General features: G+C 33.4%; 1 protein-coding gene across 1 annotated transcript; it reads left to right on the forward strand.

The window, feature by feature from the left end:
* The first annotated feature begins 583 nt into the window (after positions 1–583).
* Positions 584–5,463, forward strand: LOC118041748 (phosphatidylinositol 4-phosphate 5-kinase 1). The gene is made up of 8 exons (XM_035049234.2): positions 584–2,236; positions 2,369–2,533; positions 2,813–2,978; positions 3,163–3,273; positions 3,360–3,553; positions 3,658–3,788; positions 3,891–3,984; positions 4,705–5,463. Exons 1-8 carry the CDS (start codon positions 1,002–1,004, stop codon positions 5,012–5,014), a joined length of 2,406 nt encoding a protein of 801 aa, XP_034905125.1. The 5' UTR covers positions 584–1,001; the 3' UTR covers positions 5,015–5,463.
* Positions 5,464–22,714: the final 17,251 nt, after the last annotated feature.

Consider the following 22,714-nt stretch of genomic DNA (forward strand, 5'->3'; position numbering starts at 1 on the left):
GCTCCGATTATTTAAAAGAATCGAAACTCCAATTATAGAATATCAATATCCACCAAACAGAAATAATTATATCTTGATCATCCAACCAAAAATAATTTTGGGATTATAGCAAATGCAGAATATTTTAGTTCTTCGAAGGGTTGTTACCGAACTTTAACCAATAAATTAAAAAAAAAACAAGCCCCTAATTCAATATTAGACCCTTACCAGAACAGGGGGAATCGTCAAAGGTTTAGGACCGGGGCTGTGGACCACGCGCAAGAATCCCAATAAAAGAAAGAATCACCAACAAAACAATGCCCCTCACGTAATAAAACAAAACAACAAGGTCAAACATAGGTACAGATAAAATTACGTGATGATACCCTCGTATAGTTCCCAGGCTATTCCATCGCGTCACGATGAAACCAGGGAGGAAGAGAAGGATAGATACTGTGCAGCTTCTCTTCCTGCAGCGCAACTAGACAAACGAGAGGGCATATTTGTCCTGACAAATTAGAAACTTTCAAGAAAACATGAAAGAAAGAAATAAATAAATAAAAAAGAGGCTGGCCTGGTTTTAGTATATCTTGCACAGTACGTTCTCCTCTCAGCGTTCCCTAGGCAAAAAAAAGCCGGCTCGTTACTCTCTCTCTCTCTTCATTTCTTACTCCTTTTTTTTTTTCAGATATTATTTTACTTTCACTCTCTTTATCTCTTCTTGACCACAGTGGTGCTGTATAGTTTGTGTTTGCAAAGATTCCTCCACATTTTCTCCCAACTCTAAGCGTTAAAGAGAGAGAGAGAGTCATTAAGCAAACAAAAGAAAATTTCTAGAGAGAAATATCAAAACCACAATAACTCTCCGGGAAATGCCCTTCTCTCCGGCGTTTCCGTTTCCTCATAACCAGACAACATAAAAAACCTAGCAAATGTTTCCGTAACAATAGAAAGAGATTTGAAAGCAGGAGAGAATTTGTGGAGAGAAGAGCGTGAGGGGGTTTCTATACGCGAGCTACAAAATGCATGAGGGACTTATCGTTGATGCGGTAACCGACGTCGTTTCAACCACAAAGAAGAAGAAATCAGGAGAGCAAGACAACATCATCATCATCGACGACGACGACAGCAATAATCAGCGGCAGCAGCTAGATAAGGTTATACTGCTAGTGGCAGACAAAGAAATCACAAAACAACCAGCTGTTCCGCCACAACCCATTGTTGTTACCCGCGCTCGATCCCAATCCGCCACCCGTCGTGTCACTCCTGCCACCACCACAACCACCGCCGTCGCCGCCACCAGCATCTCTTCTGAAATCACTGTAGAAAAACAACTCCCGAACGGGGATCTGTACGTAGGATCATTCTCGGGTCACGCGCCTCACGGATCCGGGAAATACGTCTGGACTGATGGGTGCATGTACGAAGGCGAGTGGCGTCGCGGTAAAGCATCTGGGAAAGGGAAGTTCTCTTGGCCTTCAGGAGCTACTTTTGAAGGGGAGTTTAAGTCGGGTCGGATGGAAGGATTCGGTACTTTTATAGGATCCGAAGGGGACACTTACCGCGGATCATGGAGCTCCGATCGAAAACACGGGTACGGGCAAAAACAGTACGCGAATGGCGATTTATATGAAGGGACATGGAAGAAGAATTTACAAGATGGGAAAGGGAGATATGTGTGGAAAAACGGGAATGAGTATTCTGGTGAGTGGAAAAACGGCGTTATTTCAGGGAGAGGAGTTTTGATTTGGGCTAATGGGAATAGATACGATGCGCAATGGGAAAATGGAGTACCGAAAGGGAATGGGGTTTATACATGGCCGGATGGGAGTTATATTGGGAGCTGGGATAATAATAACAGTAAGGATTTGAAAGGGCAGCAATTGAATAGCACATTTTGTCCTGGGAATGCGAAGGAATGTTGTTTAGAGAGGAATGAGAATGATTTGGTTTTGACCACTACACCCACGAGGAAGAGATCCTCAGTTGATGGAGGGAGAGGGAGCGGGATGAATTTTCCTAGGATTTGTATTTGGGAAAGTGATGGGGATGCTGGGGACATTACTTGTGATATCATTGATAACGTGGAAGCAGAGATGATTTATCGAGACGGGTTAGGGCTGGACCGAGAATGTATTAGGCAGTTTAGAAGAGGTCCCTGTTGTTTTAATGGTGGAGAGGTAAAGAAACCCGGGCAGACCATCTCGAAAGGGCACAAGAATTATGATTTGATGCTTAATTTGCAATTGGGTATTCGGTAAGGTTTTTTATTTTTAAAGCTGTTTTATTGTATAGAATGAATTTGTGGGTGTTTTTCTGCTTGACTGCTTTTCTTCTGTGGTGTTTGTGATTTGAGTTGGGGATTTGATTCTGTAATGCTTAATTTTAGGTATTCTGTTGGGAAGCATGCCCAGATTTTGAGGGACTTGAAGCCAAGCGATTTTGAACCCAAGGAGAAGTTCTGGACGAGGTTTCCACCTGAAGGCTCAAAAATTACGCCTCCACACCAGTCTTTAGATTTTCGATGGAAAGATTATTGTCCCGTGGTTTTTAGGTATCGCATTTTCTACTTTGATATTGCTCAATTATATGATTTTTATTACTTGACATGTTTGGAACTTTTAAGGTTCATGCATGCTCTCTATTGCGATTCCTTTCCCCCTTGATATGATATTCCATGTTCATATATTTGAGCCTAATACAATTACTGGTGTGTGTTTATTTGACTTGTTAGCATTGATCAAGTGCTTCATTGCTTTTTTATTATTATTTTCATGTTTTTGCTATGGTAATGACATGTTCCCCCCCCCCCCCTTTTTATCGGATATATCAGACATTTGAGAGAGCTTTTTCAAGTAGATCCTGCTGCTTACATGCTAGCTATTTGTGGCAATGATGCCCTCAGAGAACTTTCTTCACCAGGGAAGAGTGGAAGCTTCTTTTACCTTACTCAGGATGACAGGTTTATGATAAAGACGGTGAAGAAATCAGAAGTCAAGGTTAGTTGTCTACCTCATTGTCTTCTGTCTTTGTTTATTTTGTAATTTGTAATGACACAAAACTTTCAAGGGTGCATGGTGGCAATTGTAAATTGCTCATGTCTTTGCCTTCACCTTTATTAATAAAACAAGACTAAAAGGTGGGTATTTACGTTGGTTCTGAAGTTTTGTTATCCTTGTTCAGGTGCTTATTAGGATGCTTCCCAGTTATTACCAACATGTTTGTCGGTATGAAAATTCATTAGTGACAAAGTTCTTTGGTGTGCATTGTGTTAAACCGATTGGTGGACAGAAGGTAAGTCAAAAAGAAATATTCTGTTACAACTTGCTCATTAATCGAACTTGTTTCCTTGTCTGATCATATGTTTATCTGGAAAGCAGATCCGTTTCATTGTGATGGGCAATCTCTTCTGTTCAGAGTATAGAATACATAGAAGATTTGACCTGAAAGGATCCTCCCATGGCCGCACAACAGATAAGCCTGAGGGTGAGATAGATGAAACCACAACTCTCAAGGACCTTGATCTCAATTTTGTCTTTCGTCTACAGCGAAATTGGTTCCAGGAACTTATCAAGTAAGTCTCAAGAACATGGTATTTATCTTCTGTTGGGCATTTGTTTCACCTTGATTTCCAGTTGTTTTGTGTTGGATGGCTCATAATATGGAATCTGACACCAGGCAAATTGATCGTGATTGTGAATTCTTGGAAGCTGAGAAAATCATGGATTATAGTCTCTTGGTTGGCCTCCACTTTCGTGATGACAATACTTATGACAAAATGGGATTGTCACCATTCCTTTTGCGAACAGGTTAGCAAGTTTAGCATCATTGTAAACAGATTGCAATTTTTTATTAATCTCTGAATTGTTTTTCTTCGATAGTACCGCAAATAAATATTGTGCTTTATGCAGGAAAAAAAGATTCCTACCAGAACGAAAAGTTCATGCGTGGGTGTCGCTTTCTTGAAGCAGAGCTACAAGACATGGATCGTATTTTATCTGGCAGGTATATTTCTTGCCTTTCCATCGTTCTTCTAGTTTCTGTTTACCATACCTGGTCTTCGAATGTGATTGAGTGCATTAAATTGCGAGGAAAAATGGTTTTTGTGCAGTCAGCTGCTGACTTCTTAATGTGTATGTGTGTGTGTGGGGAGGGGGGGGGGTTGGTCTTCGAATGCAAATGAGTGCATTAAATTGCGAAGAAAGATGGTTTTTGTGCAATCAGCTTCTGACTTCTTAATGTGTGTTGGATGTCATGTGCAAGAGCAAATAGTTGGGTGTTGTTCTTGGCATTAAAGATGGCCAATAATTTCTGAATTGAAATTGGCCATTGTCATTGGGATAATTGAAAAAGTGGGCCGATACTGTGGGGGTAGTTCAGCAGACAACAGTTGTTTGTGGGGCACATAAATTATAGTGGTCCTATGATCTACAAGATAAGAGCCGTGCTTTTCATTGAATGGTGTTGCTGAATTAGACAAGTTTCCATTCTTTGGCAAAGTATTTCTTGTCTTTAATTAATGGGAGCTTTGTGCTTGTAAAGAACATGGTGCAAACCATCATTAGTAGAACACTAGCCATTTGGATCTGGAGCATATATTTGTTTTCCATCGTAATTTACTCTTTTTTCTTTTTTCATTATGATGAAAAGAGGTAAATGTTTTTTACAAATGATCATAAAGGTGAACTGTGAATAATGTGTTGTTATTGCAACGTGTTGTTTCAGGAAACCTTTAATAAGATTGGGAGCAAACATGCCAGCAAGAGCAGAGACGATGGCGCGAAGGAGTGATTTTGATCAGTATACCCCTGGTGGATTTAGCCATTTGACCCCTTCTCGAAGTGGTGAAATCTACGAAGTGGTCCTTTATTTTGGAATTATTGATATCTTGCAAGACTATGATATTAGCAAGAAGTTGGAGCATGCCTACAAGTCCTTGCAAGCTGATCCTACTTCAATTTCAGCAGTAGATCCAAAACTTTACTCGAAGAGGTTCCGAGATTTCATTGGGAGAATATTCATAGAAGACAGGTAGCAGCAGCACCAAAGAAACATGCAAGTAAAAAATTGGTAGTCGAATCTGTGAACTGCATCCTTCCATGGGTAAATTGGGGCACACATCATCTGCTTGTTGCCTCTGCAGATGTGGTTAAGACTTGAGAGAGCTCGGCAGTTTTTGGAAGTTAGCTTGTGGCTGAATTTTGAAGATTAGCCATGATGTCAACGGGTAGATTATGTTGCGCGATCCAATGGGGGAGGAGGGAAAGTATGGCTCAATTTCCTTCTGTTTTTTTTTTTTTTTAAACATATTTTTGAAAATTTTTGTGCGACCAAGGATTGTGAAGGCACGAAGGTTAGGTATAGGGAACAGGGAAATGTTTTTCCCAGAGAGAAGATTCAAAAGGGGAGGGAAATTGGAATAAGAAAGTGTACAGCCTATAGAAAAGATGAATAGTTTATGAAATTTCACTGATATTTTTTTGAGGTGGATGTATATATATATATTTAAAAAAAAAAAAATTGTTCGAATCACACCGCCCCCTAGAGACTAGAGAGGTCGGTCCCATCTTACCTCTCTGTCTGTGTGTGTGTGTCTCCCTCTCATTATCTGTCCCTCCCTTGACTGTTTTTTATGAATGGGTCCTCTCTGTGGTATAGAAATGGGGTCCTCGTTTTACTTTTTGCAGTGAAAGGGGGTGTAGGCATTGGGCAGGAAGAGCTGAAAAGACATGGAAAGGAGAGAGCACAAAAAGATGCGCTGTTATTTCTTGTTCTTGCTTCCCTTGGATGCCCGTTCAGTCTTCGTACTGTTTCCTCATTTTATATTCCTTTGGAAAGACTTTGAAATTTAAAATAAAAATAAAAATCCCTCTGCTGCTTTTGAAGAATGAATGCGCATGTATGGTGAAGGAACTAACCACAAGCACATGCATGCATGTGGATACAAAGACCATTTACCTGGACTTACTTACCCTTATTTTCTTAACCAAGATTGGAATCATTCCTGGGGAATTGGGAGGGTAATTTAGTCACTTGGAAGATGGATGGAACTAGAGAGGTCAAAGATTGTAGCAAACCAGCCTGGCTGGTTGTAAGCAACCAATCCACGTAAGTAGAGTTCTGTAGCCTCTCCTTGACCTCTTGGTTCTCTTCATGGGACCTTCTAGTATCTGCTTGCTCAGACCCAAAGCACGGGTCTGTGTTGCTATGATTCCTGGGGCCATCGCCTTAGATCTCTCGCTGTTAAGTAACCGTTTTCCAGTTGATCATGATATGTTTGGCACTGTACAATTGATTTATAGCCGTTGATTTGTTTTTTGGAATATTCAGTTCTTAAATTTGTTTCCATCTGATTAAATCACAGGTCGTCATAATTTCATGTGAAATTAGTTTCTGGGATGCCCTTTTCTTGTCCGATTTAAGTTTAATCCACGCCAAACACAAATCATGATATTTCAGAAAAATGACATCAATACACCTTTTCTTATAAGGTCTCTAATCATGATTGCAGTGATATTTCATTCTCACAGGAGAAAGATCACATTGTTACTCACATCGATAACATTTCAGAGTTTCTTTTTCTAAAAAAAAAAAAAAAGACACAAAATATATAAGGAAATAACATAACCCAAAACTTAATTCAGGAAAATAGCACAATTTAGCGTGTTCCAAACTATGCACTGCATTATTATTATTATTATTATTATTATTATTATTATTATTATTATTATTTTTACTATTCTATTTAAAAAAAAAATCTCTTAACATTTTATCAATAATCAAATCTAATCCTCAACTATAAGAATAAAATCATGATAGGACAACTCGTGATTTTTTTATAAACAAAAACTCATGTATTTCTAGAATTTCTCTTCACGAATGTGGTTGTTTGTTTTTTTACAATTATATATGCAGTTCATTTCGACTACTTAACTGTGGTATAATTTTTATTTTTGGAATTGATCGGTTGAAAAACAACCCTATTTTCCCTTAAATAAGTTCACGAAGTCAAATTAAAAATACCAGTGACTTATAATGGAACAAACTTCACTAATGGGTTTTTTTTTTTAAATAAAAACCTATCAAATAGCTAGGCTTTTTAGGAAATTTCAATTTACACAAATATTTAAGAGCAATAACACTATTCTTGATTACAAATTCGAAGTATTTGCATATAATGTCTCCTTGTTATTCTATTGTACTGGTTTTTGTATTATATGATAATACATGGTTTTTTATATAAAAAAAATAGTTGGCACACACTAGATTCTAGTTATTTGGTCCAAAAGTCCAAACAGCCAGTCTTCTTCGAGCATGGCACGAACATCTAGGAATCTTTATGTGAATTTTTTAAAGTTCCCAAGCTGTGCACACAAATTTTTTGTGTATATAATTTTTTTTTATGCAGACAATATTTTTTATATGAAGTGCATACGTGGTTTTGTAGTCAATGGTTTTTGAACTACCAACTTCTTTATGAATAACATGTATGGTCCAACAATTCTCCATTTTCTAAGAAAATGTTATCATGGCCATCTCCATTAATGATAAACATTGCTAATCATTGGATGACTTAATTTATAGATAAGTGTTATTAAATTCAGATCAGTTTAGTAGGTCAATTTAAGATTCAACCGATTTAAGAGTTGGATCAGTTCGGATTTATCAAAAAACTAGCCAGTGCAATAACTTTGGTCAACCCGACCAGCCTAATCTGTGACTAGATAGGTCAAACCCGGAAATTGATTCTGGGTCAATCCATGAAACCTTGGACTCAATTTCTTAACCAGATTAATTTTCAAACCAGGTTTAATAATTTTGGTATAGATATCACTATCACACGTAAAAAAATAAGGGAGTCCTAGGTCTTAAACTAGAAGATATTACATGGAATTAAAAAGACAGGGATGTATTATCTCTTCAAAAGGTCAATAGCAAGACTAGAAATAAAATATTGAGTTGAATGAATTTTATTCCTATAATTTTAAACAAATCACTGGGCAGATCCACCTCTAGAAAGGCCAAATTGCATGGACTTCAATAATTCATCACACGCATGATCTTAACTCATAAAATATTCTGTGCCCTGGGAATTTTAACTGCTAACATTTCTACAGAACGACTGCCTGAACCCAGCAAAAGAAAGTATGAACCGTCCCCGTCATATTTAACTATTTATGGTTGGTTACTATCTAGGAGCATGCCTTGCTAGCAGAGTGAGGGAAATTGACGATTATTAGTGTTCTTTTGACTTTTTTTTGTGAAGAATATTGGCCACGCTACTCTAAAGTCTAAACAAAAGACAGTGCTTCACGTTGGGTGCCTTTTTTGAATTCCGCAGCACCCGGTCTTCTTCGCGCTATATTTTTTTAAAATTATTTAAAAAAAAATTAAATAATTTTTTAAAATTAATATATCTTTAATGTTTTCAAATTATTTAATGTGTTGATTTTAAAAATAATTTTTTAAAAATAAAAAAATATTATTAACATATTTAAAAAAAACATTTTAAAAAATAACAATAACCAAAACGTCCTACCTGCACTTTTTTCTTTGTCTACTGAACAATGAGGTCGTAAACCTGCTGATTTGAAAAGGAAATTCATTTCATGTGCTGGACGTTGAAATCAAAATTCCATCTTCCTTCAACAATCACTACGATTTTTTCTGTTTACTAATCTTCTTCGCTTTGAATGATTTTCACGTCAATCCATCACTTAATTTTTTATTTTTTTTTACAGTGCCTCAAAATGCAAGTAAATTTTTGTTCTTTTCCTCCAGCGTCGTCTGAACAAATACCTAGTTATTACTCTAACTCTTCCGTTTCCTCGACAAATTAAGATTTTGCTGGAAGCAAACAGCAAGAGATGGAGGAAATGGAAAATACATACTTAAAGTGTCATTTATTTTTAATTTCATTTTTAAATTAAAATTTATGTTGTTTTACTTTTTAAATCTATTCCTTTTTTTTTTTTCCTCTTTTTTTATTAAAGTTTTTTTTTTTCAATTTAACCCTCTAATTTAGATTTTTATGACACCCTCTAATTTCTTTATTTTTTTTATTTTTATTCTTTTAATTATAATTTTTTTGTGTGATTAATTATTTTCCCATTTTATCAATTGATGTTTCATGTATTTTTTTACGGTATTTTCAATTTAATGAAATGAAGAACAAGTTTGAATAACTGATGCGGTTCCACATCTTTTTTTTTTATATAATTTTATTATTTATAATATTTTTTTAAAAAATTGGTTTTATTTTTATTTTAAAAAAAAATTCTACTAGTTTATCCTGACCTCATATCTTGAACCACGAGTTTTACATACTTTGTTTAAAATGCATTTTAAAAAAAAAAAAAAAAAAATTTGTATTTAATGTTTGAATATTTTTTTATTTTATAAAAAAACTTATTTGGTTTGACATGGTATTTTTAATATGTCCGGCTTTACATAATATTTTTTATTTTATTTTATTTAATCAGTTTTACGTGTGTTTTTTATCTCTATTATTTTCTATTGAGTTTAATAAAAAAATTCAGTAGATACAAACAAATAAATATCTTATTTTAGGAGATCAAATATATTGATTTACGTATGTTTATCAAATTTTTTTATTAATAATTTTATTTTTTTATTTATATAAATAATTATTGATTTATTTAATTACATATTTACACAGACTTTCTAATTTATATTTCGAATTTCTTAATATAAAACAAATATATATTTAAAATAGCTTGTATATTTAGAATTTTCTTTTTAAAAAAAAAGAAATTTATAACCCGCGCGAGATGGTCAAATATACAGAAGTGGAGGAGTCGTTGCCAATTGGATGAGGGCCCACATCAACGCACATTAGCTCAAAAGCATAAATATCAATTAGCTTATTTACTCAAGAGAGAGTACGTACGAATATATATTTAAACTGATACAGATCTAAGTAAAATCTCTAGTCTGTTTTTATGGGCTTATGTTGGGACCATTGCCCTAGTGGAAAGAATTTAATAAATTAAATGGTACTCTCCTAGCCCCTGCCCTCGTTAATTCAGACACAGTCGCCGTCCGTGGCAGACATGCATTAGTTGTCACGTGTTCACTGCCTTATTTTCCTGTCAAGATTTTTACGACTCCCCTGGCTAGCTGGGCTCGTCGTATCGTGTATGTCCATGCCGTGACATGTAACAAGAGACATGTCTCGAAATCTAATCTTGTAGTGATCTTGACTGGATCGTACCAGTTTGTGTTGTTCATATGATTTGATTGCTATTAGATCATCAGCAATGTCTATGACTTGCTGGAAACTAGAATGTCTTTGCTGTAGATTACAACGCTATTTTTATGAACTACATCTTTGGAAAATAATTAATCTGTGTAATGATTAGTTGGAATATTGTTCTTGCTGTAGATTACAATCCTTCCTAATTTATCTAGGCCAGTCCAACATGCATGCTACAATGATATATAACAAGAGGTCTTTAAATTATATGATTTTGGTTGACAGAGGACCTGTCACATCTCTCTCTCTCTCTATATATATATATATATATATATATATATATATATATATGATTTTAATCAGACTAGAGATACAAAATTTAATACGTGGAAAGCAGAGATCAAGATAAATATGTTTGTTTTTATGGTTTAAAAATATTTTAAAAATAATTATTTATTTTTTTTGTTTTAAATTGATATTTTTTTATGTTTTTTTATTATTTTAATGTGTCAATATAAAAATTATTATTAAAAAATTATTTTAATGCATTTCTGAATAAAAAACACTTTAAAAACAATTATAACCACACTTTTAAATACTCTTCTAACTTTTAAACATAAAAAAAAAAAGGAAAATAGATGAGAAATATAAAGAGCTCATTTATTTTTGTGTGTTTTAAAATTTTAAAAAAAAAAAATTAAAATTTTTATTTTTTTTAGTTTAATTTTTTTAAAATATTTTCATATAGCATTATATATTTATAAACAAAAATAAATTTAAAAAATAATTGCTTTCAAACAATACAAAATCAACTTTTTGTCTCATGTATTTTCATCGAAGGGTGCCTAACGGATTTCAACCTAGCTTCTACGGCAGCTAAATATTTTTCACATCCCTCTCTGCAATCAAGGAATGGCGACAGTAGCTAGCTGCCTCCATCTGAAAATAACTCGAGACTCGCTGTGTTGCCTGAGAAGGCAGCAAGAGTTCATAAATATTTGTCTGTTTCTGCTGTTATCAGTGAAACTAGACAAAAACCAGCGTTTGATCAGCTGACCGCGTGCTGTGGTATATAATTGTGTCCGGACAATTTATCCTACTGTTCACCTTATCAAGCATTTAAACTTGCACGGTCTTGAGGAGGCTTTTAAGAACCATTTAGCTTGCATTTAACCAGAGCACAACTATTACATTTAACTTTGCAGAACCGGAAAGCGAATCAAATTTAATCGTGTAGTAAACACGATGAGGTTAAAAAATATCTACACTGGGGTAGGGCTAGTTCTTGAGTGAATGTGGACCACAGAATCCCTCAAAGGCTCCAAAACAAAGCCAAAATAATATAAATTATATTTTATATTTTATCTAACCATTTAAATTATTATGCTAAGATAATATTTTAATATAATATTAGAGTTTTGATAATTATATGATAATAAATTCTAATTTCATTGTTTTCATTGATAAAAATAATGTGAGACTATTTAAATTTTAAGTTTAAAAAACTTTATAATAATATAAATTATATATTGAAGATTTTATGTAATAATTTCAACTATTGTTTTAAATAGGTGATTGCCATTGAAGACATTTGATATTTAAATTAGCAAAGGTGCAGAAGGTTAACGGTTCTTAGAAAAAAAAAAAAAAAAAAACAACCATGTCCGGCATGGGTTTTCATAAAGATATGTCAAAGAGAGCTTTTTTTAAAAAAAACCCTCTTTAAGCTAATCAACATACTTGTGAATTAATATAGATTTGGAATACTTGAAACTGAAGACTGAAAGGACGAACATGATCTGTGGACAAATGACCTCTGGATCAGTTCCATACATACCGTATGTCTAAGATGACTGCTCACATTTAATATTTGTCATATTCGTCAGTGTAGTTGGTGAGGGGTAGATCAAAATTGACGAAGATCGTGGAGAACGGGTCAGGGGACAAACCCTAGCTAAAGAGGGTGCTCATTCAACAGTACGTAGGAAGGACGTTCCCAACTGGACTTGGTGTCCTGTCCGGTTTCATGGATGCTCATGTTACAATCAGACCAATATCCAGTCACATTATTAATTTATGAGGTTTTGTAACCTGGTTTTTAGTAAAAGTAAATCAATTGATAAAATCTTACTAAAGTTTATATCACGGTAAATTAAATTAAATTAAAGACTCGCTATATGTATGTTGTTTCTTCGATTTCTTCTCCAAATTGAGCCAAGTTAAACATACCGAAAGTTTTTCTTTTCTTCAAAACAAATGAACCGATAATAAAATGTTATAGAATTTAATAAATAAGAGTTTTTTTTAGTGTTGGGGTAAAGAATGATCACATGTAGTAATAATAGTTTTTTTTTTAGAGATCAAGAAGTTGATAAATTGCAGTGAATTTTGCCGATGGAAGTATTTCCTCGGTGTATACTTGGAAAATTATAGTGGGGAAAAAAATTAAAATAAAGCAAAAAAAATGTAATGGCGTGTCATTTATACCAACAAAATTAATCGTTGATAAAATGCTAACATTGTTCATCATATTAATTACAAAAGAAATCACCAATAAAAAATTCTGTCAATATTTTTCAAAGAGCTTTGGAGATGTTTAATTCCAAGTTGCACTGTTAATTATTATTCTTTATAGATAAAATCACTAACAGTTTGAAAAGTTGTCGGTGTTATTTTGAGGGTAAAACATCCAAGTAAAAAAATCTATAATCTCTAATTTCACAACATATGGACCTCTTTTCTTCTTCTTCTTTTTTCCCATATGTAAAAAAATCAACATCCCTTCTTTTCTCCTCAACTCCCTCTCTTCTTTTTCATGCTTTGGTATGTCCTCTTGTCCTTTCTTTTTTTCTCTCATTTTTTTAATTTTTTTTGTTCTTAATAATTATATGAACATTGTTGTAGGATTTGTTTTTTTTATAGAAGATCAATGTTTAGTTGATTTATCTTTAGCAATCGCAAACTTCATTTTTTTCACTTGAAATTTTTTAATTGATTTTTTTTTGTTTTATTTATTTGTTGTAAATTTATTTAAGTTGATTTTCTTCTTCTTTTTTTTCAAGCAACTCAATTTTGAAGTATTATAGAGTGTTGATTTTACATTAATTTAATTATTTTATAGTTTTATGAAAAATAGATTTTTTTATAGAATATTTTTAAATAATTATCGACGGAAATCACATACAATATTTTTCTGAGAAAAATGCCAATTAGAATAAAGCAGGTAATTATTATTATTTTTGTGTTTTTTTTAGTAAATTCATTAATAATAATATTTTTTTTACTACCAATAAATAAAAAATTACTAACAAAGCATTTCCGTCTATGATAAACTTAGTATTTTTGAAGAAAAATTGAGATTAATTAAATTTGCATTGACTTCATGGGTAACCGACTAATTTTCTCGCTAGCTCTCCACATTTTGTTTAAAAGAGAAGTTTCAATGTAAATAAATATTTTTTAAAAAATAAAAAATATTATTTTAATATATTTATAAATAAAAATTACTTTTAAAAATAATCAACATTACAGTCTTAAATAACTTTTTAACTGTCGAACCGACCACGGCGTAGGTGGCAGGAAAGCCGTGTGTCCTCTTTTTGAGCCATGAAATGAGAGAGACCCTGTGCAATAGCTCCTGGTTCCTCTCTCTATTTACAGGTACTATATCTATCAGAATTTACATATTTCACAGTCAAATGTAAGTGGCCTCCCATGGAAAGGACCCGGCATGGAACCTCCATTCCACACAACAGCAAGAGTTAAGAGCGACGGAGACGTGCCATTGGTGGATACCTGCATCTCAAATCTTCCATTTATTTTTTTTTTTGGCTATAGTCTTCCAGATGGACCTGCCTGAACCACCCATAACTAAAGTCGGATTCCACTCCATCATTATATGTTTGGCTTCAATTCAAATACGTGACAGGTGTGTGCTGGTATTATATTATAACTTACTTTAAGACTTTTTCTAAGAGTACGTCCATTTAATTAACTTGCAGATCCCTTTATAACTAAAAAAATAAATAAAATCAATGGTTTATCCAATTACCTCATTGGATTTTAATCCGTAAAATTTTAAAATCCGCTGTTTCTTTTTTTCAAGTTCGTTGCAAGTTCGACTTCAAGATATACTCAGTCTTATTCTTCCATGAATTCTCACCTATCCCCGAGTACCCTCAAGCTCACGTAATCTCGAGATAAAAGCTTATTTTGTTGTCCAGGTTAGCAGAAACAGTTATAACTCAAGGTTTATCGTCTCGAGTAATCACGCACCATCCGTCGAGACTTCGGTAGATTACCGAGAAACAATGTTATGCTCAACTCGGATCCATTTCACGTTGACACTGAAATTCTACGATCAAAACTGGCATAATGACAGCGACGAGGGCCAATGAGCTCTCTGGCCTCCAAATCATAAATAGGGTGCGGCCACATGTCGGGGAAAAGGCACAATCATACCCAACATGAGGCTTGTTGGAAGGGGGACAAACCATTCCCTATGATCAAAAACCTTTATAATTAATAGAGATTAAACGAGAAAAAGCAAATTAGAAATCGTAATTATAATGTCTTGTGATGTCGAAAAGGACAGGAGTAGCAGTAGGATAACTAAGATCCCCATAGGCCATAGGCGTATCTCCCTTAATTTGGCTTCTTTTGGGACAGATGAAAACTTTGGGCCAAGTTTAGGTTTCGTTGGAAATTGAGAATAGTTAAGTCAGGCATGGATTCAATTATCTCTCCTTTTACCTGACAGTATTGCTTAATAAATTATGCATGTGATCAAGAACAAATTTTCCAGTAAAAAAAGAACAATTTTATAGTGGGATCACCTTGGCTGAAGCACGGCAACAGCTACAAGGATAATGTTTTATATTGTATTTTGGATATATGATTAGTTACTCGGGACACATGGGATTTAATTTTTTATATAATTATTTTTAGTATATCATTTTACTTAGCTGTTAATATTTTATAGGATATGGTAGTTTTATTTAATTAATTAAATTGTTTATTAATAAATTAGTAATAATTCTAGGATTTTTTCTCAATCCTTGTTTCTATTAATATTATTAGTGTTTTCTTAATAATCTTATGACAAGAAGATTTTAATCGGTAAAAAATAAATATTTTGGGTTCTTCTCCATGGTTATGGTATCTTTAATTTTTGAGAGTTTTAACTTGAAATAATCTCTAAGATATTGTGAGGGGCTTGAGGGCTTGGCAGGGAGAGAACCCTATTATAAAGATTTGATGTTTATGACAGGCAAAGTACTAGAGACTTAACTCGCAATCAACATTTTTGTGTTTTGAGTTTTGAAAAAAATAAAATTATGAGATTTTTTCAAAGAAAACATTGGATGGTTTCAGAATTATAAGCATGCTTTCAAATGAAGAAAATACTTAGTTATAAGAATATAGGATTTGCAGGATGTGAAATTACTTATAACATTGAAGATTGGTGGTACAAATGTTTTAGAATATAAAATTCGTGTTGGTGAGCCTGTAATTTTATCATCATAAACTATAAATTTTTTTATTAATTTTGAAATTTGTACATGATGATTACAAATAGACTTGTAATATGCATATAAACAATTAAATTATTATTACTTGTATTCTGTTTAACTTTTTCAAATAGCAACGGGTAAAGACGCAGGAAAGCTATTACAAATCCACAAAGATGCTTTACAAAGAAGTCGAAGAGCAACAATTATCACCATCCTTGGAGTAATTGCTAAGATCTTCCAAGATTCAATAATTTTATTTAACAAGGCAAGTTGTTTATTAGAAAATTAGTAATGATTCTAAGGTTTTTTTTTTTTTTTTTTTTCCTTTTTTCTATTCAGTATTATTAATTGTTTTTAAATTTTTTTATTTAAAGGGTTGTAATTAGACGCAAAGGCAGGGGGGCTGGTGTGGGTTTAGGTACCTACAAAAAAAAAACATTAAATATTATATCCCGTAAAAAGAATAACTTTAAATTTTAGAGCTAAAACTTTTAAAAATCCAAGTTTGCCCCCTATAAAAATTCTCCCAGTCTTTAACACTACTAAGGCTCCATTTGTTTGCAGGAAAGTGAATTCCGGGGAAAGTGAATTCCGGGAAAGTATTTTCCGATATTTGGTAGTGTTATGAAAAATGAACTGGAAAACATTTTCCAGTGTTTGGTTGTGTTATGGAAAATGAACTGGAAAATAATTTATTAATGAATTAATTTTTTTTCAAGTTTATCTAATATATATAAAATATTTAATCACTTACAATAAAAAAAATAAAATCTAAAAAGTATAATGATGAATTGTTTTTATTATTTGGGTTTTTTTTTGGTATAAAAGAATTTTTTAAAAGATAAATACATACAAAAATATTTTTATGAGTTTTTTGGATAAATATTTTTTTTTTGTACGGGTAAAGGCAATTATCTCTTTAATATCCCTTTAATATATATCAAATAAACATCAAAATATAAATATAAATATCTAACATCAAACATAGGCATGCATAAATATTAAGTTTCGATGTCATATACATACATATTAGTTCAAATTACAAACATAAACATGCTAGACCGAATTAAACAAGTAAACATACTCGTTAAATAACAAACATAGTCTAAACCTAAATTTTTAAACATAGTCAAACTATCTTAGCAAGCAGGCCTGTAGCAGTGTTGGTTCACAACGATCAATAGACATTACGCAATGAAATCCATATAATTACCGGTATAGTCCCACAAATTTATCCATATATAACAAATATAATCAAACACTAATCATAAATTAATCAAAGAAAAATAAAACACAAATTTATGTTTATTAGAGGGTTCTGTTATAATTCACATCCCATTTCCACTCTTATATAATTAATTCCCCATTTCCATTCCCCATTTCCCCTCTTTATTATTCCCCAGTAACATTACCGAAATGCAATGTTCCCATTCCCCTCTCCTCCCTCTCTCGGTTCAGTTCCCCTCTCCCCATTCCCCTCTCCCTCTCGGGTCAGTTCTCATTCCCCTCTCTCGGTTCCCCTAATTCCTCTGTTATCATTTCCCTCGCCCTCTCGGGTTCCCCAATTCCCTTGTTCCCTCACCCTCTCGTTTTCCCCAATTCCCATGTTCCCTCACCCTCTCGGTCTCTCATTCCCCTGTTCCCTCTCACTCTCGGTTTCACCTCCATCTCTCCCCCGGCTACTTGCTATGGTATCATTACTAAGGATATCGGGGACAGGGAGGGGCTGCTTCACAGTAAAGTTCACAGAAATCCTCCCCCCCTGTTTTGGCATATCTCTGCTCACAGAAATGGCGCCCCCCTGTTTTGCCTCTCTATCACAGTAATCTCCCCCCCCACCGGTTTTGTCTCTATGTGATTGATGAAGAAAAAATGTGTTGTTTATGGGTTGCTTGATTAATTTTCTGTTTTGCATCTCTGTCACAGTAATCTCCCCCCCCATCGGTTTTGTCTCTCTGTGATTGATGAAGAAAAAATATGTGGGTTGCTTGATTAATTTTTTGTTTTGCCTCTATGTCACAGTAATCTCCCCCCCCCCACCGTTTTGTCTCTCCGTGATTGATGAAAAAAAATATGTGGGTTGCTTGATTAATTTTCTTTTCTGCCTCTATGTCACAGTAATCTCATTTGCTCCAAAAAAATGCTCTCCTGCTCAGCTTCCAATTCCAATTGATCTTGATGAAATAAAAGAGAAAGAGAGGCAGTAGTATTTGAGCAAATGAACGAAGAAAAAAAAAAAGAAAAGTGTTTTCCTTTTTTTAACAGAAGGAAAACACTTTCCTTCCACAGTGTTGTTTTTTTAACTTTGACCGGAATTTAAATTCTGTTGACTCCTTTTCCAAATGTTACCAAACATGGGAAAAGCAGGAAAGTGAATTCCAGGAATTCACTTTCCTGCAAACAAACATGTTCTAAAAAATCTTTCGGATGGAACCTGGAGAGGCAAGCCGGGCCGGGTCCCTACAAAAATATTGTAATTTTTATTTAGTATTTAAATATGAAATAATATGATAATTTATTTTAAATAATTAAGATTTTTAATAATATATCTTGTTATATTAATTTTTACATCTCCTATCAAATACTACTAACTCCGTCCTTTTAAATCTGAATGTAATGGCATTTTGAGAATTATAGTCATGCAGCTATTCATATCTTGAATCAGAACTAACTAGTTTATTTTTCGTCCTTGTCAATTAGTTTTATACACACACGTCATAGAAAATAATAATACATGAGGTGTTAATCAACCTTATATTAGGCAGCAGAATCATTATTTAGCGCGTAATTAGAAGTTCAATCATTGGGTTAAGGATGTATAATTAAGACGTGCGATAATAATGTCAGAGCACGACGTGTCTGCATCACTTACATAACAAATAATGTGCTACAGAGTAATCAACGTGAGTGCCATGAACAATCCTATATTATTGGGAAAATGGATGCAAGTCAGGCACATTACCTGAAAGAGGCTACGCATTTTCACGTCCAGTTTTTTTAAACCTAGCTTAACCACTCCCTTGTTTTTCTATCATTACAAGATCGTGATTTGTTTTTGTATTTAAAAAATATTTTTAATTTTATTTTTTAAAATAAAAAATACATATATAGTATGTTAATATATTTTTAAAAAATTATAAAACCATTTATTTTCTAGCATTACAAAACAATTTACTTTCAAGTTATTATGATCAAATTAATTATAAGAAATATATTTTAACTGGTCAGGTTTTGAATTTATTTTTTAAAAATTATAGTTTGAGTATTACAAACCTTAAAATTATAAAAAATTTATATAATTATTAATTTTAATTTAAAATACACACAAACCGATTAAAACAACACATTAAAAGGAAAAAAAAAGTTGTTATGGTCAAACACCGCTGAGAACATGAGCAGATCAAGGATTTCGAGTTGTTAACTTGTTATTGGATTGGAAAGTGAACTGGTGAGTCAGGCATAACACAAGGATTTAAATAAAATAGATTTTAAGCTCTTATAATTTTATAAAATTTCTTCAACAAAGTTAGGTGGATTTGATTTGACGGGACGCGACGTGATGTGATGGTAATAAACAAGGCTCCACATTGTTACTGTAATACTACACGTAACAGTGAAACTGAATTTAAATATTCTCAACGACACCACTGACTATTAAGCGGTGTGGCAGTGTTATTATAATCATAGAGTGGAAATAATTTCCCACTCGTTCGATACGATCAAAAACCCGTTTAGATTTGAGGTCACAAGTTCTTGGTCAAACCCGTCAGACCAAATCAACATCTTTCAAATCCTTGCCTCTCATCGAGGTCATTACATCCTCAGCGAGATCAAAACCCTTCTTGGCACGCACTCTCGATGAACCATGAGGTAAGTTTATAATATCAACAGCCCTCCACTTAAAAAGTGGACAGTTGCTATGGTACGTTCCTAAAAGAAATATATTTCTGGCCCTCTTGTCTAGCACGATTGCCTGTGGTTTCTGGGTCCAATAAACCCATTTTCCTTCTCTAAGAATTCAAGTGTGAACAATTGTTTATCGATCTGGAGCCTGGAGGAGAAAATTAAGTGCTGGCTTGCTCGAGCTGTCTATATATGACAACGAGATGTCCGGCATCGGCCTACAGTAAGTCCATATCAGTGCCAACATGAGGTTCCGGTGGAGGGCACACTTGCCTAACTATATCTTTCTTTCATAGCACTTCAACCAGAATTCTATTCATACATTTAATGTGATATATATATTGTTCTACCATCAGTTTTCAACCATTTAATTAGACAATGTATTGCAACCTTAATTATGCTGTCTCATCTTCCTGGAAAGGTATGGTCTACACTACACTCTACAATGGGATTTTTCAAATTAGTTAGGCGCCTTTTTCTTCTTCTTTTTTTTTAAAATTATTCTGCGTGCTTTTAAATGCTACTATTTCCTCGGGAAATGTTCAAGAAGCCATCTTTTTACTTGCGCGGTTTCTAAAAAGGCTGCTTTGAAACACTGGTTGCCCAGAGACGCCCAGGCCCCAAACGAGATTTGTCGCAAATAAACAATAAACCACTCAATTATGGCATCCTCCTCCGACTACAAATTTTAGGAATTTTAATTCATTCTCCAGGTTTTGCATTCCCGTGGAAAAGTGTTTTTTAAAAAATTTATTTTTTTTTAATTTTAAATTAATATATTTTGGATATTTTTAAATTATTTTGATGTACTCATCTCAAAAATAATTTTTAAAAAATAAAAAAATATTATCAGCATACTTTTCTAAATGGAAAGTAATAACAACCACACTCTCGGTCACCTTTTTAATTGGACAGTAAATTTGTGGGATAATCCTCCTCTCATAGCACTGGGCCTGAAAATGTAGCCCAAAAAAGATCTAACGTTGCATCCTTGCTGCATATACCCGTCGAAATTCCCCTCCGGACACTATCAAACAAACAGTAGCCTTTAATCACGCACGCCGAAAGGACAATGGGAAACGAAGAACTTAGTGGCCTTGCTGTGGACAAACAGTAGCAGACAACGAAATGGAATGGTGAACGAAACGGAGAGGTGGTTTATGTGGCCAATAATATATGAGAGAAACAGAGAGAAAGGCAAGCTGATGTGCATTGAGAATATGGATGTGGACGCCATTGTTGGAAGTGATTTTCTATCATAACATGTAAACACAAATGGCAGATTAAAGGCTGCCACAATAATGTGTCCTTCGCCTGCTACTCGAAACTTGGGACCTACATTCGGTCCCAAAACATATTCAGTTTGATTGCATAACGATTCAGATACCTACTAGACCATCTGTTAACATAAATATCATCAGCATGTGTAAAACTTGAAACGAATTAGAGAAAGAAATGGAGAAATCCTCCATGGCTGTCTTTTCTTGAATATCTCTGTCCCCCCGCCCTCCAAATCCCACACCTCACCGCGGATGGATCCAATCGGAAAAGCCCAAGTAAATGATTTCGAGTACATGTTTTGCATTCCTATATCAATTGAGTGATGCCCATCTTGTAAATCCATCAAAATGATGGTACTTGAATAAGCTAATCTTCATCATAACACTGAGCTAAATCAAAGAAAAATTTGACGTCAAAAGATAAAACTCGATGCTGTCTCTTCTCAGTCGAATGGTGGTCAAAAGACCAATTTCCCAAAACCCATTATTTCTTCTTACCAAGATCCCCTGAGCTTTTTATGAGTGTGGATTTGAAAATTTATTGACCCAGGTTCCCATCAACAGAGCAGTTTGGTTGTTTGTGGAAAATCTTTTTAATAGTTTTCTTCAATTATGATTAATAATTTGAAACCCGAGAGGATAATAATGATGAGAGATGTTTGTCCACGATGAAAGGTAAAAGTTGTATTCAGATGCAAAACATATACATGACAAGGCGAGGGTCTAGCTATGAACAGGATAGAAAGACGAGTTAGCCAAATGGAGAATATGGAGCTGGAGGAGATTTTTCTTAAGCTACTTTTGTTTGTTAGTAGTCAGGGCCGGTTGGTTTTAAGATCCACGGTGATAAAATTTGCTTATCCACGTGTCATTGTTCTACCGACTTGATCAAATTGGTGACCAAAATCCATCTAATAATGTACTGTTAGGACTAAATATTTTTTTACCGCAAGAAGTTTTGATTAAATGAAATCCACGATCTCATTCTTCAAAAAAATAAAACTTTTTAGTTAATATCATTGTGGATCTTGAAACATGTGTTGCAAGCCGGGTGAATTGTTTTTTAGCATAAAAATTTTTATACGTTATTAATGTGTGTTCAAGTAAGGAAAAAAAAAATACGTTGTGGGGTTAATCATATATGATGTGATTGATTTAATGAGTTTAAAAATTTTATTTTTTAAAAAAAATATTGAAAGATGGTAATATATTGAATCGATTCAGGTTAACTTATCAAATTTACAACTCAACTCATAAAACCATGATAATTTTATATATAATAAATTGAAACAGATCATGAAACTCAATTTCGAACCAACCAAATATCAAAAAATGAAATTGAAGAAAAACATCAATTAAAATAAAAAAACAAAAAAATAACACTAGTCAACTCATGTTAACTTTCCAAGCTCGTAACGTAAATCGTGAGATCAAGATAATTTTATAAAAAGTAAATCGAATTAAATTATAAAATTTTATTCTCAATTAATTTTGTATTGAATGATAAAATTAAAAAAAAAACACAAAAAATATTATATGGGTTAACCTACCTAACACATTAGTCGAGTATTGAGACTAGGATAATTTTATAGAAAGTAAATAAATAAAAAAATACAAATCTAAGTATTCAATTAATTTAATATTAAATGATGAAATTTTAAAAAATCAGTAAAAAATTTTTTTAAAAAAATCCAAACCAACTCAGGTTAACTCACAAAATTACAATCCAAGAATAAATTAATAAAAAATAAATTAAAATAAACTATAAAATTTAATATCCTTTAGATAGTGTTGTCAGTCTTGCCAGCCACAAATTTGTATTT

Source organism: Populus alba, chromosome 14 (assembly GCF_005239225.2).
Source record: "Populus alba chromosome 14, ASM523922v2, whole genome shotgun sequence".
In the NCBI taxonomy this organism is placed as follows: Eukaryota; Viridiplantae; Streptophyta; class Magnoliopsida; order Malpighiales; family Salicaceae; genus Populus; species Populus alba.

Excerpts from the sequence above, each read along its gene's own strand:
- LOC118041748 (XM_035049234.2), top strand. The coding sequence starts at position 1,002 with ATGCATGAGGGACTTATCGTTGATGCGGTAACCGACGTCGTTTCAACC. Across the intron at positions 2,237-2,368 it reads AATTTGCAATTGGGTATTCG|GTATTCTGTTGGGAAGCATG; the intron begins GTAAGGTTTTTT and ends GCTTAATTTTAG. Across the intron at positions 2,979-3,162 it reads TGAAGAAATCAGAAGTCAAG|GTGCTTATTAGGATGCTTCC; the intron begins GTTAGTTGTCTA and ends ATCCTTGTTCAG.